Source organism: Dendrobates tinctorius, unplaced genomic scaffold (assembly GCF_039654945.1).
Source record: "Dendrobates tinctorius isolate UK_male_01 unplaced genomic scaffold, ASM3965494v1 ptg000001l, whole genome shotgun sequence".
In the NCBI taxonomy this organism is placed as follows: domain Eukaryota; kingdom Metazoa; phylum Chordata; class Amphibia; order Anura; family Dendrobatidae; genus Dendrobates; species Dendrobates tinctorius.
This window is the reverse complement of record NW_027361669.1, coordinates 15,515,988-15,533,739: the sequence shown is the minus strand read 5'-3', so window position 1 is coordinate 15,533,739 and position 17,752 is coordinate 15,515,988. Positions and strand designations below refer to the sequence as shown.

The following is a 17,752-nucleotide window of genomic DNA, read 5'->3' as shown; positions in this document are numbered from 1 at the left end:
ATTCATGTGTTTAAATGGCCAAGTCAAAATCTAGGATCTGTCGCAAGACTGGAATGCTGCTGTTCACAGACGTCTCCATCCAATCTCACTGAGCGAGAGCTAGTCTGCAGGAAAGAATGGCCAGCAATGTCAGCCTTTAGATGTGCAAAGCTGGTAGAGACATACCCCAAATGACTTGCAGCAGTAATTGCAGCCAAAGGTGATCTTACAAAGTATGGGCTTTTGGGGCTGTATATAAATGCATGTCACAATTTTCAGATTTACAATTTTACAATATTTAGAAAACCATCTATTATTTCCTTTTACACTTCACAAGTACTCGCTTGTTTGTGTTCATATATGACATAAAATCCAAATAAAATACATTTTAGCTTGTGGGTGTAAGTGTAACGTGATATATGTATATATAATATAAATATATATATATACTGAAAGTAGGAAAATGTAAAGTGACACCTTTGTTTTTTTTTCTCTCTTTAGATTCTCCATGGGACTGAGTAATCAGCCAAAGGTAAATTTCTTACATCAGTACATAGGAATATGAATGGTGTGTGGGTGTTGTCTGTATGACTGTGAGAAGGTGGGAAGCAGTCTAGTTATTTTTAACAACTTGTACTTGATGTGTTTTTTTCTCTATTCTCGCTTTCTTCGTTTGAATGGAAATTTAATGTATCTTCTTTATTCTTCTCATCTAAGCAATAACATTACCCACACATGCACTTGGAGCCTGTCTCCTTCCTGCTGTGGCACTTTGCCTCTGACTCTGGTTAACTTGCCACCAATTTCCCGATCCCCATCTCTCATTGCACAGTGCCTGCTTTCTCTCTTCTCCCGCCTTCCTGGAGATGTCTGTGCCCCGCAGGGTAAACAGGGGCTGTCATATTGTAAGCTGCTGGAATCTGGTGATCTCATGGGAACGTGTTACTTGAGGAAGATGAATTATCACTTCCATATAACTGTGCCATCAGTTATCCCTAACCTAGTTTATGAATGGTATTACAAATAGAGATACAGTAACGAATTTAGAGGCTTTCACAAAGAATGTTCTACTAAAAAGCCGATGCGTGATTATGTCTGATAGAAATAACACGTTGATTGGTACATCTGTATATTATATGTAATCATTCCAAGCATTCATAGTTGAACCATCACCCAATCAAGCAGCAATATGCTTCTGTTCTGTAGCGTATTCTGGAAAAGTCACACTAAGTTCTGAGTCATTAGTATAAAAGCATTTCCAGGCAGAAATCATTTATGTGTGGGTGCAATTAACATCCATGCATAATGATTAATGGGGAAAAAAACTGTTCTTGCAAATGCCATTTAAAGGAAATGTCATAAAAAAAAATCACCTGTTCTTTATATCAGGTTGTTGTGCTAAATGCATAAAAAATGCCAATTTTTTTTTATTACAATCTTTATAGCAAAAAAAGAAACTTAGAATACTTGCAATCTTCTCACTGGCCACCGAAGCTTTTTAGACTCTTAAAGGGAATCTGTCAACAGGTTTTGTTACCTCATCTATGTCAACAAGTGTGCTTGTACTTTTAATTGTTGGGGAGAGCTTCTAATTATCAATAGAATTTATTTAAAGTTAAGTTTTAATCACAGTCCTTTAGATAAGGTTCTCTTTGCCTGTTGGCAAATATAGTTGTTAAATATTTCATCCTGGCATAATGCCTCCCATCCCGGGCCCCTTGTAGTAATATATTTCTCCCATCAGGGGCTTCATCCAGTAATAATGTCCCTGTTTTGTGGATCTTTGCCAACAAATGTAAAAAAAAAAACATACCAGTAAATAATTGTACTTGCCATATATACTTGTGTATAAGCCGAGGCACCTAATTTACCACGAAAAACTGGGAAAACTTAGTGACTCGAGTATAAGCCATGTATGCATTGTCCCTTCATCCCTATCCTAGTATGCATGGCTCCTTATTCCCATCCTTGTCTGCATGGCTCCTTATTCCCATCCTTGTCTGCATGGCTCCTTATTCCCATCCTTGTCTGCATGGCTCCTTATTCCCATCCTTGTCTGCATGGCTCCTTATTCCCATCCTTGTCTGCATGGCTCCTTATTCCCATCCTTGACTGCATGGCTCCTTATTCCCATCCTTGACTGCATGGCTCCTTATTCCCATCCTTGTCTGCATGGCTCCTTATTCCCATCCTTGTCTGCATGGCTCCTTATTCCCATCCTTGTCTGCATGGCTCCTTATTCCCATCCTTGTCTGCATGGCTCCTTATTCCCATCCTTGACTGCATGGCTCCTTATTCCCATCCTTGTCTGCATGGCTCCTTATTCCCATCCTTGACTGCATGGCTCCTTATTCCCATCCTTGACTGCATGGCTCCTTATTCCCATCCTTGTCTGCATGGCTCCTTATTCCCATCCTTGTCTGCATGGCTCCTTATTCCCATCCTTGTCTGCATGGCTCCTTATTCCCATCCTTGTCTGCATGGTTCATTATTCCCATGCTTGTCTGCATGGCTCCTTATTCCCATCCTTGTCTGCATGGCTCCTTATTCCCATCCTTGTCTGCATGGCTCCTTATTCCCATCCTTGTCTGCATGGCTCCTTATTCCCATCCTTGTCTGCATGGCTCCTTATTCCCATCCTTGTCTGCATGGCTCCTTATTCCCCATCCATGTTTGCATGGCTCCTTATTCTCATCCTTGTCTGCATGGTTCATTATTCCCATCCTTGTCTGCATGGCTCCTTATTCCCATCCTTGTCTGCATGGCTCCTTATTCCCATCCTTGTCTGCATGGCTCCTTATTCCCATCCTTGTCTGCATGGCTCCTTATTCCCATCCTTGTCTACATGGCTCCTTATTCCCATCCTTGTCTGCATGGCTCCTTATTCCCATCCATGTTTGCATGGCTCCTTATTCCCATCCTTGTCTGCATGGCTCCTTATTCCCATCCTTGACTGCATGGCTCCTTATTCCCATCCTTGACTGCATGGCTCCTTATTCCCATCCTTGACTGCATGGCTCCTTATTCCCATCCTTGACTGCATGGCTCCTTATTCCCATCCTTGACTGCATGGCTCCTTATTCCCATCCTTGACTGCATGGCTCCTTATTCCCATCCTTGACTGCATGGCTCCTTATTCCCATCCTTGACTGCATGGCTCCTTATTCCCATCCTTGACTGCATGGCTCCTTATTCCCATCCTTGACTGCATGGCTCCTTATTCCCATCCTTGTCTGCATGGCTCCTTATTCCCATCCTTGACTGCATGGCTCCTTATTCCCATCCTTGACTGCATGGCTCCTTATTCCCATCCTTGTCTGCATGGCTCCTTATTCCCATCCTTGTCTGCATGGCTCCTTATTCCCATCCTTGACTGCATGGCTCCTTATTCCCATCCTTGTCTGCATGGCTCCTTATTCCCATCCTTGTCTGCATGGCTCCTTATTCCCATCCTTGTCTGCATGGCTCCTTATTACCATCCTTGTCTGCATGGCTCCTTATTTCCCATCCTTGTCTGCATGGCTCCTTATTCCCATCCTTGTCTGCATGGCTCCTTATTCCCATCCCTGTCTGCATGGCTCCTTATTCCCATCCTTGTCTGCATGGCTCCTTATTCCCATCCTTGTCTGCATGGCTCCTTATTCCCGTCCTTGTGTCTTCATGGTTCCTCATCCCTATCCTTGTCTGCATGGTTCCTCATCCCTATCCCTGTCTGCATGGTTCCTTATCCTTGTATTTGTGGTCCCCATTAGAAAAGCATAAAAAAACCAAAACATCCTGCTTACCTTCCCTGCGCACCCTCACAGCATCTTATTTCGGTGCCAGCAGCTCCTGCTACCGGTCGATCACTTGTCCCTGCTCATTAAGGTGATGATTATTCACCTTTCTCCATGCCTATAGGACTGGAGAGAGGTGAATATTCATAACCCTTAAGTAGCGGGCATACGTGATAGTCCGGCAGCTGCGGGAAGCTGGCCGCTGTAATTCTGCGCGCTATAAGAGAAATTAATATTCATTGCCAGTGCAGTGAATATTCATTTCCCTTTAGCAGCGCGCACAGGCTTTAGCCGCAGCCGCCGGCTCCTGCCTCCTGTGACCCGTGGCTCCGAAGCTCCCCCTCCCCCGCCGTCTTCTGGGACAATGACTCGTGTATAAGCTGAAGGGGGCGTTTTTAGCACAAAAAATGTGCTGGAAAACTCGGCCTATAAATGAGTATATGCGGTACCTTACCCCGCTCCTGTGACGTGCTGCGTCCTCTTCCATAGCTGGTGCAGAATCCACCAGCTGACTGTAGTGTGCAAGTGATGGGCAGTAAATGACGTTGCATGACGGGCAGTAAATGACGTTGCATGACGGGCAGTAAATGACGTTGCACGCCAACATCAGCTGGTCTCTGCGCTGCAATACATTTCAGCTGAATGTGTGCCCTTGGACATACATCCAGCTGAAATAGCTGCTGACGTTGGCAGGCCCCCTCCCGCACTGGCCCGGCTGCTGTCACACTCTCTGCAACCACGATGATTACATCGGCTGCTGCTCTTCTTTCACAATGAAACAACAGGAAATTAGAGTCTAAAAAGTCTCAGTGGCCAGCAGGAAAACTGCAAGAATACTACTTTTTATTTTTAATATAGATTGCCATTTTTTGAAATTTACTGTAACTAAAAAAAACCCTGATTTAAACAGCCCATTTTTTAATTACACAATTCCTTTAAATGGTCCTTTTTTAAAATGTAGGCTTATTGTAGATGGGTTTGGACTTGAGGCCAATTTTTTTTCTCTAGGCTTTTACCAACTTTTTTGCCGAAATTTATGAAGTTATCCACTGGGGCTAAAGTATGCTCTTTTGGCATCATTTTTGTGGATTAGTCAAAAATGATTGTCTTGATAATATAGGAAATTCAATAGAGATTGCAAAAACTGCAGCTTTATATTAAAGTATAATCCTAGGACATTCTGCGGGAAACTTTCCTCTACTGGAACACAATTTAAAGGAAAGCTCCTATTTTCTTGGTTACACAATTAAGAACAGACAGTTTTTTGGCAGTGACCTAGTATTTATATTTATTTATGGTATATCCATTTAGTGGGTTTTTCGAAATTTTGTACAAGCATTTTTTATGGTGTTTTGGAAGAAAAAAATTTTTTTGTAAAAAAAAAAAAAAAAAAACCCACCTTATTCTTATAATGCTGCTTATTAATAAAAACCCAGCTAGTCTCAAAAATGCCACCAAACCACCACAGGCCAGGCACCATAGAAGTATTTCACTATAGACTTCAAACTAACATCTCTCTACCTTAAAAAATGGGAAAAATATGCAACAACAATGCCTTTAAATTCTGTATATCCAACCTAGCGAAGGCTGCCTGTATTTTGTGTGCAGAATTATCTGGCAGTTTGTATTTATGATTAATGTTATTATTGGAACAGCTACAGCGCTGTCTGTCAATCCAAAAGGTCACTAACCCGGAATAGAAGGTAAGGCCGGGGTCACACTGGCGAGGAATACGGGAGAATGAGAGGCGCAAAAAGCACGCATTAGACACGGACAAATGATTTTCTATGGGGTCACTTGCACCAGGCGTGTATTTCTCATCCGTATTCTACGCTCCGTGCCAATCGCAGCATGCTGCGATTGTCAACGTACTACGACCGTAATACGCCAATGCAAGTCTATGGGTGCGCAAAAAATACGGATTACACACGGACCACACATGTGACTTGCGAGAAATACGCACCAGGTGTCTTTTAGCAAAGCCGGCAATTCAGTGCGCTATACAGTAAACTCACACTGACAGTTTTAATAAAGAAATGAAAGAATAGATATAGACACATAGAATACATATATATATATATAAATATATATATATACACGCATTCTATGTGTCTATATCTATTCTTTCATTTCTTTATTAAAACTGTCATAGGGCTCCATTATATGTCCATGTTGCAAGCCTGCGAGAAAATCTCACCATACGGATGCCATACGGATTACATACGGATGCTGACATGCGCAAAATACGCGACCACTCCTTGATTACGGATGACATACGGAGCACTGTTTAGGGGTCTGTCATCCGTATTACGCATGTAAAATACTGACCGTATTTTGCGCAGGTTAGTGTGACTCCAGCCTATCAGTGAGGATTTCTTCGGAGAATCTCTGTGTGCAGAATTATTCTGTAACTGAATGACATTTTCCCATCTCAACTGTTTATTTTCCTTGGATAAAGTGAGAATAATAACCACAGTGTACAAAATACATGGATGGCCTTTCCAGACATTCTTTAGTGACCAATCCGTTCTTTGCAATGGCCGTCATTCTCCTTCCATCCATGGACTCTCACAAGCGCTGTGCAGAGAGGAGACGGTCCTCCTTCACCGTCAGTCTCCTATATCAGAAGGGCCACAAGTTCTCAGTAGGCTCCGGTGAGGAAGGGGCCACGTCATTATTCCGTCATCTTTGAGGCCTTTATTGGCTAGACAGGCAGTGAAGATTCCATGCACGGGATGGAGCATGTCCTGCAGAAAAATCCTGGTTTTCATGAAAGATGCAGACTTTATCCTGGACCACTGCCTGGAGAAAGGGTCTTCTAACAACTGGTTAGTAAATGACTTTCTCCATCTCCTCCACACCTGTGCTGCTGTGAATCAGATCACACTAAGATGACACTTGGCTCAGACTCTGGCGGAGTTTGAGCCGAGTGTCATTCGCATAATTGGCCTAATTGTATGGCTTGAGAGAATCAGCGGCCATGTGAGCCTGGCCTAATAATTCTGCACACCTTGATAAAGGCCGCCCCGTGTCTCATTACACAAATCCACATCACCTGATTTGCCTCCTCCAATAAGCAGTCAAGTTTATACAGCCTAGGGTGGGAAAATATGCATAAAACTTCTGAAACATTCAAAATACTTAATATGGATAGCTGTCTGGCAAACTGTGGTATGGCCTACAGCAATTCATCTAGACTCCTCCATGTACCTGCACACTCAGCTTGCCTGAGCATACATATATTGTCAGTGGGCAATGTAGAAAAGCAACTACCTTGCTGCTCATGCAGGGGCTTGTTTCCACTCACAGAAACAAAGAGTCAGGAGTGATGAAACCCACCATGCTACAGTAATTCTTCTTTCCCAGATATCTTTTGTCAAGGCATAGTCTGGGCACCCGTCTCTCTTCATATAGTTGGCTGTTCCTGACGATAGTTGTGGGTTCGCCCTCTTTTCACTTAATGTTCATCAGTACCTTTCATCTGGCATTTGTTTCCTATGCAGATAAAATCTTTCTAGACCAAAGGCTAAAGATCGCCTGGCAGATAGCCAGTGTAGGGTGCATTTACCTATTCAACAGCACATTGTCCTATGTAAACAGAACATGTGCTGCCTAGAACAATGTCATAGAGTCAGCTCTTCTGTCGTCGGAGCCTGTCAATGTGCTCATACAGAAGGACAAAGATGTGTTTCTTAGCTCAGGATTTAATGTCGGACCAGGGCTCACACACATGGCCGTATTTTTGGTCCAAGTGCTATCCGATAAAATATCAGATCGCGCGCAGACCAATGTTATTCTATGGGTCCGTGCACATGTCCAGTTTTTTTTTTGTTCAAAGAAAAATTTGCTGCATGCCCGAGTGTGATTTGGTATTTGGATCACACTTGGCCATACAAATCAATGAGTCCAAGGAAAACATCGGGCTGCACTTAGATGACATCTGGCTGCAGTTCAATTTTCAGACTGACACAATGGAGAATATGGAGAAACATTTTTTTCTCCTTCTCCTCAACCAACCAAATCAGATCACACTGATCAGAGTTTGATTTGCATAATCAGTCCGGGTCTCTCAGATGAGAGAAACTACGGTCGTCTGGACCTGCCCCTAGATAATAATAATAATCTTTATTTATATAGCGCCAACATATTCCGCAGTGCTTTAGGCCTGTTTCACACATCCGTTTGTGTCCATCAGTCAAAATCCGCCGTTTTGCAAAAAAAACGGATCCGTTTTTTTGACGTCCGCCGACATGCCCGAACAGACCATGCAACGTTTTTTCGGCCGGCAGGATCCGCACTTCTCACTGCGCATGCCTGAAAGACTTCACTTAGCCGGAAATTTAACCCTAAACTCTGTTCTGGCGGCTGAAAAATTCTCTCTCTCTCGGCTGCGGTTCCTTTAAAATGCTTCCTTTGACGGATCCGTTAAAATAACGGTCCGGTGACAAACGTTGTGGTCAGTACAGGAAGGGATCCACTATCCGCCATTTTAGCGGATTTTGACTGACAAAAAAACTGATGGGTGAAACAGGCCTTACAGTTTAACAGTTTCAAAACACAAGTCATAAGTAACAACATTAACAATACAATAATTAAAGCAAAATAAGACGACCCGGCTCATGAGAGCTTACAATCTACAATGAGGTGGGGGAGATTCAGAGTACAGGGGTGTATTTACAATGGTGTATTTATAGTGATGGTCCGGCCATCTTGAGGGAGTGAGGGATGGATGGAGATAGTGAATGGGCTACACACGCACACTTACACATAGAATTACTTTGATTAGTGAACGTGATAGGCCGCTCTGAACAAATGTGTTTTTAGGGAGCTCCTGAAACTATGCAAATTGTGGATAGTCCAAATTTCTTGGGGTAGGGCATTCCAGAGGATTGGCGCAGCGCTGGAGAAGTCTTGGAGTCGGGAGTGGGAGGTACAGATTAGTGCAGAGGTAGATAGGGTAATCACCGTGATAGTCTCCACAATCGCAGCCTCTTTCCTATGGGCTGAACTGTAGCATAAAGTCCAGTCTGTGAGGCTGCATGCCCACGATCAGCGTATTTTCGATGGGTCCAAAATGCTATGTTGTACAGTCAGGGCCAGGACAAGGTATTTTGGTGCCCTAGGCAGATGAAGCTGACAGCACCCAAGTATAGGACCATACAGGAACCACAGCACTGATGAGATGTAGTCAGTATCAACAAGTAAACATTTCCATCCAGATACCTTAGCGGTGATCTCTTCTCCGAGTCTTTTATTTCTTTTCATCTCCATCTTGTGCAGACGCCATGATGACTTTTCACATCCACAGTTCGTCTCTCCAGATTTCCTCTTCTCCTGTCTTATGCAGCACATCCCCACACGGCGCCCTTTAAAAATAACAGTGTTATAAAAATGCTTCTGAATTAATCTGTCCATATTATGGTCTTTATAAGCCTCCTATAGTATATGGCCTCCATTGTAAGTTATAACCACTACACCATTCGCCCGTATGAACCACGGCTTATACCATGGGGGGATCTGCTGCTGACACTGTTATAGGGGTAATGTCCCCCAAATCTGTGCTAATAGCCCCCATTCTGGGCTCTTTCCTGGTATAGATGGCTAACCATCCTGGCATATATGTCCCAGGATATTTTTTGACAAATCACAGCTGACATCAACCCCAATTATCATTGCCCTAATTGCCACCGTACCAGTGCAATGGGGAAGAGCCAAGCAAAGCGCCAGAAATGGCAAAAATAGGGTGGACCCCCACATAATTTTTTTTCTTTCATTATTCGGTTAATACATGTACAGTGAATGACACTCGCAAAGGCACTAATTATATATATCTCACGGATATGTATCTATTTATCTATAACTTTGCACATCTAATCAACATACCAAAGAGAGACAAAAACGCATCAAAAACCTTTTCGGGAAAAACGCGTGTGAGCTTGAGGTGCGGGATTCATGCGGATATTCAGCTGTGTGACAGCCTGAACAAACACTGATTGTGGGAATGTACTCTTATGTTTTTAGCACAAAGTAGGGTAATTGCAAATTGAATGTTACCCATAGCTAGAATACCTGACATCACTGCAAAACTGCAATGTAGGGTTCAGTGATGAACGTGACATGATGACTACGACACTTACCGGTAAAAATAATGTATGACATATAGAGTAACTATAATTCCTGCTACAAATAGTGATCTTCATGCACAGTAGCAAATCCAAACCTTTGCATGGTACTGTTAGAAATAATGGAGCCTGTTCAATAAATCTGATCTCTCCATATTAGTTCTCTGCCCATTGCCAAATGTCACACTATAGAGTGGTTTGTGTAGTTACTGAAATTGAACTTTTTCTGTAGTAACTCTGTAGAAGACTCTGTTCATGGTTCCACTGTGGAACAGGTCTTTATTGAGCATGACACACCCTGTTGATTTAGAATTTATCAATGTATTGTTATTTTTGGGCAATTGTATTCTATAACAATTGACATTAGGGGAAAGCATCCCTCATCTGTCCATTAGGATCTATAAGGTCTTGATCACTGGTGTAGCTACCGCCATCTCGGCGGCTATGGGGCTTACAGTCTCAAGGAGGCCCAGTACACGCCCTTTGAGTCTTGTGTATCCTCCAGTGAATCCATCCCATGGACTGTGACCCCTTTTCTTAAGGTGTTGGGACTGGTTGGGATAGTGAACGAGATTACATCTGTTTAAGTTCATTTTTACAAGTTAGTTTTAATTGTGAAAAGTTGAAGTCATTCAATCATTGTTTCAGGAACGTGGCCATGGCACCTTTTTTCAGGACTTGGAATTGTACAATGTGCTCTGTAAAAGTACCACTTTGAACTCTATGGTCAAGTTACAGTAAAGAATGCTGAAGGAAACCTGGCTTGTGTCCACTTCCTGTTGGGTGTGTTACATGTGGTTGTGCTAAAAAACAGGAGTTTCTGTATCCCGGGGCTCGGAAGTTGCGATTAGTGAAAAGACCAGAGAGCCTGGTATTAGGCTTTGAATACTTTTTTTTTTTTTACTTAAGTTGGTCTGGTCCAAAGTCTACCGGTAATTATTAGGGGATCTGTTTTGGGGTCTGATCAGTTAGCTCCCCTAAATTATCAGATTTCTAAACTTTTGTCTATTTAGAAACTTATTTTGGAACAGATGAACTTAGAGGTCTAATTTGTGTTATGATAATTTAGAGACCTGTGGTCTGATGAATTAAGGGTCTGGTGTGGGTTCTGGATACATTTAGTGATTTCATCTGTGTTCTGAATTAATTTTAGGGCCAGGCTTGTTGTCTGATAATTTAGGGGTATGAAAACTTAGGAGACTGTAGTCTTACAATTTTGGGGGTGTAACCAATTTTGTGGTCTGCAGTATTATGATTAAAGGGTCTAATCTGGGGTCTGTATGAGTTTTAGGGTATGGTGTAGAGTGGGGTAACCACTATTTAGTTTTTTGTGATGTTATTTATACACTTGTAAGAGGGCGGACTTGTTGGTTTAGTTGTATTTTTCTTTTTTAATGCAACTCGTTGAATGAGTTGTAAACTTACAGTGAAATTATAATTTTCCATAATGAACCGTCATTTGTGTGTACATAATGAGTAACACAACTTCAGCAGGTTCTGTCTTTATTTGCCATTGACTCTGAGCTGGAGGGTGGAGACTTGCTACTATGATATCTTCTATACACAGCACTGCACAGAAGTGGATTCCTGCTGCTCATTCCTTAGTTTACACATAGACAGACGTAGCAGCAGCTGACGAAATGATAGAATAGTAGTGAGCTCTCCGGATACAAATCCAGCACTGGAGTGAGGCAAAAGTCTTGTTGGAAAGCACAATCTTTCTGTATCTCTCTGCCTGTTTTTTTTTCACTCTGCTCCTCCCCTCTCCATAGATTATAATAGGAGGTGTAACTTGTCACCTCTCTGTGCTCTCAGTCTTTCTTACTTTGACCAAGATTGATTTTAGCTGTTTTATTCAGAGCAAATTAAACATTCAGGGTGCAGGGAGTGGAGGAGAAATGACTAAGAGAAGAAAGAAGCAGATTTTTATTTCATAAGATATTTGGAAAAATTTCTTCTATCCACCTGTAGTATTGACTTATGCAAGTTTTTTTAAAAGTGCAGTTCCCATTTAATTTTCACATGGTGAAGGTCATTGCTCAAGGGGGAACTTTCAAAAACTAGCAAGAGGCCAATCTTTTTGTTAAAGAGCCCTATTTGAATGGAGTGGAGTTCAAGCATGCACATGTCTGATCCACTGACTATATGGGTCTGACCGAGGGAGTGGAGTACACAGCACTTGAAATACTCTGGAAGCCCATACAGAAAGAATGAATGGAGTGAAGGTGTGCATGCTCCACTTTCACTCCATTCAGACTGTGCTTTGCAGGAGCCGGTTGCTGAGAGCACAGCAGTTGGATATGGATAGGGGGTTACTTACTTTCATGGTAATCCCACTTAATTCCAATGGTCCAGATCTGGTAGAAGCAAAGCTTGAAGCTTGTGGGTGGAGTGGCACATACACTGCTAGAGAAACATTTTATCCTACAAATGCCAGGTGAATGCATGTGACAGCTGTTTTAATACGCATTTGGCTCTTTGTTATAAACCATTATCTTCATTGCCATTTTACATTATTGTTACTGTTTTTGTGATATTTGATTGACATTACTTATTTTCCGTGTCAGTGGGGGACATTTATGAAGACTAATGGAAATGTGGAGGAGTTGCCTATAGCCGCCTACCACATTTTCTCCTTGCATTAGTTTAATAAATACCCCTATATCTGTCTTACTCATTACTTATTTGCATGCACTAATGTTATATCTATACAACTCTAATAACATTGTCACTAATTGATTAAATGACAAACTTGCGGGGTGGGTTGGATGGGGCACAGATTGCTTAATATGACTGCATGATGCCTGGTTTGTTCCCTTGTCTTCTCCCAAAGGGTGTGATTACTGCTGATAATCAAGGCGTGAAGTATAACTTTTCACCGAGTACATCTCTCAACAAAACCGCCCGACCGTTTGGTGCTGGGACACCACCCCCAGACAACTCTCGGGCAGCTCAGGTTACCAAGCCAGTGACATACAACCCCCCTCCACCATCCTATACCACCAGTCCGACACCCCAGGCCCAGCAACAGAACGGGTATGTGAAAGTCTTTGGCATATAAACCAACAGTGGTACCTTGCATTTTAATGGCCAACAGAGTTGTCTGGGCTCATGGCGTCAAAAAATGTGCAATGTCGGCTTATCACAACCAATCAGATTCTTATTCCATTTTCAGCATTACTTAATAAAAGCTAAACTTCAATCTGATTGCTTGTTGGTAACTCTGACAATTCTTTTTTTGCCTGTACAGTTTTCATGCATGAAGTAGATATGTTTTTGTTCAGATATTTAAAGGGAACCTGTTACTTGGATTTTTCACCCTATACCGCCACCACGTTCTTCACTCTGCCCTTACAAGAATGTTATTGTGTAAAAACTTTCTGAATAGGCACATTGAAAAAACTAAATTATGATGTGGTTCGTGTAATATGTGCCATGGGACATCAATTAAACCACCATAACTGTGATTACAGCCCAACTGGAATAAGAGTATGGTCGTCACCCAGAGCAAATTTCTGGTGGTAGGATGTAAATCCAATAATTGTAGAGACACATGCAGGAGTTCCCATACCTCAACAACGGAATAGTCTGTGACCAAGGTCCTGAATGGGCCAAAACATTGGCCTCTACTGTAAATACCGATATCACAAATGATCTCCCATAATTACATTTTCCTTAATGGGGTATTACCATCTCCAAGATCCTATCCCAATATGTAGTAGGTGTAATAATAATAATATTAGCAGATATCTCCAATTAGAAATGTAGTATAGTTATTCAGATTCCTTTGCCTTTTTTCTTCGTGTGCAGGCATTGCAGGACATTTGGTATCCATGGTTACGACCACTGATATAGTGGCAGTTATCTAGTTGCCAGTGGTCGTAACCATGGATACGTAAGGTCCTACAATGCCTGCACATGAGGGTTGAGACAGAGTGAATCAGAAAAATTATACTACATATCTAATTGGAGGCATTTGCTAATATTATTATTACATGTACTATATATTGGGATAGGTTCTTGGAGATGGCAAAACCCCTTTAATACCTATTGAGTGCCATGACTATTCCTACGAATGATGCCATCCAAATAACTACTCCCAGGTATTGCGTATGTCATGCATCAGATTACATCTTTGTTCTTATGTACACTAGGACTTTTTAAAAAGTGTGTGTATATATAGTAGCATTTCAGTAAGTCAGTGAAACTTTTCAAACCAAACACAGACCCTCATTGCACGCTTGGTGTGGCCATAATTTCTTTGCACATTCCCACCTACTTGTTTTCTAAAGGTACTGTCACACTTAGCGATGTACCAGCGATCCCGACCAGCGATATGACGCGGTCAGGATCGCTGGTGCATTGCTAAGTGGTCGCTAGTGAGCTGCCACATAGGCAGATCTCACTAGCGACATCGCTGGGGACGGGGATCGCTACTTACCTGTCACACCAGGCGATCCTGCGTCCTCCCGCCCGCCTCCACGCGTCGCTCGTCTTCACAGCAGGAAGCGCCGCAGGAAGCTGACGACGAGAAACAGTCCTGAACGTTCTCGCGCGATCAGCGATTACCAGCGGGGGAGCCGGTCGTAGGTAGGTATCACACACAGATATCGCTAGCAATATCGCTATAACGTCACAAGTTATAGCGATATCTCTTAGTGTGACATGCCCTTAACTGTCTCCGCCCCAGTCTTCCAAGATTACCAGTTCTGGTTTTACAGGAACCACAGAAGAACAGAGATACAAGTAAGTAGAAGGGTTCCTCGAATTGCTCGGCCATGCCAAGGGTGCACCGAGTGCCTGTGCTTGGTTTGAACAGTAAGGCTGTGTTCACACACTGCGTTTTTTTAGCTGTTTTCACTATAAAACCACTAAAAATAAGCTTCCCAGTCATTTCTATGCATTTTGCACTTTTTGCTCATTAATTTTGCGGATTTTTCCGCGTTTTTGGCTTCTTCCGTGCGTTTTGAAACCGCTGCGGAAAAAAACGCATCAAAATCGCGCAAAAACCGGTGCGGTTTCTGGGAAGGGAGTCAGGTTTTTGAGCAGAAATTTTCTGCAACATGTGCACTTAGCCTAATTTTCTGGTGACAAACTCCTTTTAAAGTAGACCTTTCATCATATTTTACATGCTAAACTGGTCACGTGAAGGCTGAAGATGTGAATAAACGTTTTAAATAAAATAACCTTTGCAGAGATATTAGCTTGTGAAGTTTATATGCTACTTTCTCCTACAGCCCAAAAGCCAGGGGGGCATTAGCAAGGATTCGTATCTAGAAATGTTTTCTTTTTCTCCTGTATGACGTTGCCTAATCATAAGCCTCCAACTTCCTTTATGGAAAAAAAAAACACTCCCAGAGGAGCTTAGAACTGGCATTTTTTGTATGATATGATAAGACCGATGTAGCAAATCAGGACTCAGATCTCACTCGCGATAACTGAAAATACAAGTGCAGTGTGAGAACGTTAGCACTGTGTATCATTACATACACCGCTCTGTGTCTTTACCAGGCATTGGGGAATGATGAGTGGATGTAGGTAATGGCACTCAACTCTACTCCCTTCCGGATACTTGTAATCACAGATACTTCAGACCAGTGTATGTAATGATATGCAATGTCACGCACAGTGTGTGAAGACTAAGTGCAACATGAAAGGATGGGGGGAATGAAACCCATACACTAGGGAAAAGGTGAGTGGAGACCCCTAGGCAGATCTGATAACACCCTACCTGCCATACAGTCCCTAAATTGGTTTCTCACCAATCGTCAAGCAGAAACCTAAGCCCTGTATCTCCCTAGTGCTAGGCCCTGGATAGGGAGGGGGTGAAATGCTACCGGTTTATCTCCAATGTAAAATAAAGACAAAAAGGTAGACAAAGGGAATGTACTTAGCTTGAGCAGACTCAGAGAGGTAACTCCAAATGTCCTCCAAACCGCTCCAGCTGCTATAGCTCCAAGCCTTCAAAGGGAAAAATGTGAATATCGCCGGCAACTCTCTGCAGCAGACTGGGGATTTATAAACCCCCAGGTACAGGTGTGTCAACTAGAGCCGGAGGGAGGTTTCCACTGGGTCCAAGAGTCAGAAGAATTAAAGAGGCTTCTGTAATGCCAAATGCAGAGTCCTTCTGCTGCCAGAGTGACAAAAAAACTACTTGAAGAATAATCATAGAAAAATATCACTCAATAAATTAACTTTATTACATTTAAAGGGGTTTTACACATAGCGATATCGTTAACAATATCGCTAAAGCGTCACCGATTTTGTGACGCAGCAGCGATATTGCTGGAGATATCGCTACATGTGATACTTACCTCCGACCAGCTCCCCCGCTGTCTATCGCTGATCACGCGAGATAGTCCACGTCCATTTCTCGTCGGCTGCTTCCTGCTGGCGCCGACGAGTGACGCGTGGATGCGGGCGGGAGGACGTCATCATCGTCGCGTCTGAAAGGTAAGTAATGATCGCTGCTGCATCGCTGTGAGATCTGCCTGTTTGGCAGTTCACTAGCGACTATTTAGAGATGCACCAGCGATCCTGACCGAGTCATATCGTGGTCGGGATCGCTGGTGCATCGCTAAATGTAAAGGGGGCTTACGACACCAAACAAGGACACAGAAATTAAAAACAAGATAAGATCTGACAAAAGAAAGTAATAAAACCAAGGGGGAGCACGTCAGCACACACAGCAAAAATGTGACAATCCAGTGTTCATATATATCATAAAGGGCGAAATACCGGGAATACAGAGAAGAAAATCAAATATAGAAAAAGTCAGCATAAAGTGCAGTGCATGTATCTAATTAATCATTTTGTATGTGCGAAGCTCCACGAAACTCCCAGCAAGCTCCAGTGACCAGCACCACCCACTCATTGGCTGGCAGTAAACTGCATCAGCACTCATCTTTATCATTATTCCAGCATTGGAAAGAACACAGCAGTGATCCTGTATTTGTGAAAGCAGCACAATACATACATACATACACCCCCCCACACTTCACACTGTTACAGCTGCTGATTGGACAGGCTGCTCCCATCAGTATTTGTGTCATTAGAGACACAGTGCTCACACATACACTGCACCAAATCTGCTGCTGTGTGAAGACATCAGTGACACAGAGCTGTCTCATTCACACAGCAGAGGCTTGGTCACACAACAGATTACATCTGTGACTGCTATCACCTGTGCAGATTAGAAGCTGCAGACCCCCATCACTGGCCATCACACAGTCTGTTCTCACTGCTGCCAGCAGCCTGGGACAGTGAGGGAAGGAATTACTGATAATAAGTTATGTATTGTAATCATGGAGTGGCCCAGAATACAGGACGATTTTCCCTCCTCCCCACTATTTTCACTTTCCACAGATCACTGTTCAGTGTGTGTCTGGGGGAGGAGCAGCTGGGTGGTCTGCTCACTGCAGTGAGGCTGCTAGAGGGGGAGGATTTGTTACTGTGTGATGAGGGCTTCTTCATGTGGACGGGGAGGGCCTGTAGCTATGGAGGGTGGGGTTGTTGCTATAGAGGGCATGTTTGGAGTAGAGTAGGAGGTTACGACTAGTTCTTATTTCAATGCCATAACACCCCCCCCCCTTGGACGTTCTGTTCAGAATATCTAGAAAACCGTGCAAACTAGTGACAGAAAGTAAATTACTTAATGTCATAATTCTGCAGCCCAGATATGTACTGAGATTATGTGAAAAGCCCGGACAACCCCTTTAAACTATTTATCAAAATATGAGAATGGACTGCATAAAATGCATACATATTAATTTGTCACTTTTTAATGGGGTTGGTGGTATTTTTTCTAAAATCTAGCATGTTCTAGGTTCGGCCTTTTGCATGACTTTTTTTCTGTTTTACTAGAAATAGAACACA

General features: G+C 42.8%; 1 protein-coding gene across 6 annotated transcripts in view; it reads left to right on the top strand.

Moving 5' to 3' along the window:
• The window catches only part of LOC141083503 (PDZ and LIM domain protein 7-like), a 147,019-nt gene that overhangs the window by 80,361 nt on the left and 48,906 nt on the right, over positions 1 to 17,752 (top strand). For all 6 annotated transcript variants that reach the window (XM_073567841.1, XM_073567917.1, XM_073568057.1 and 3 more), the window contains 2 exons: positions 481 to 511; positions 12,711 to 12,913. In XM_073567841.1, the coding sequence (XP_073423942.1) occupies positions 481 to 511; positions 12,711 to 12,913 (234 nt within the window). The remainder of the gene's footprint in view (positions 1 to 480; positions 512 to 12,710; positions 12,914 to 17,752) is intronic.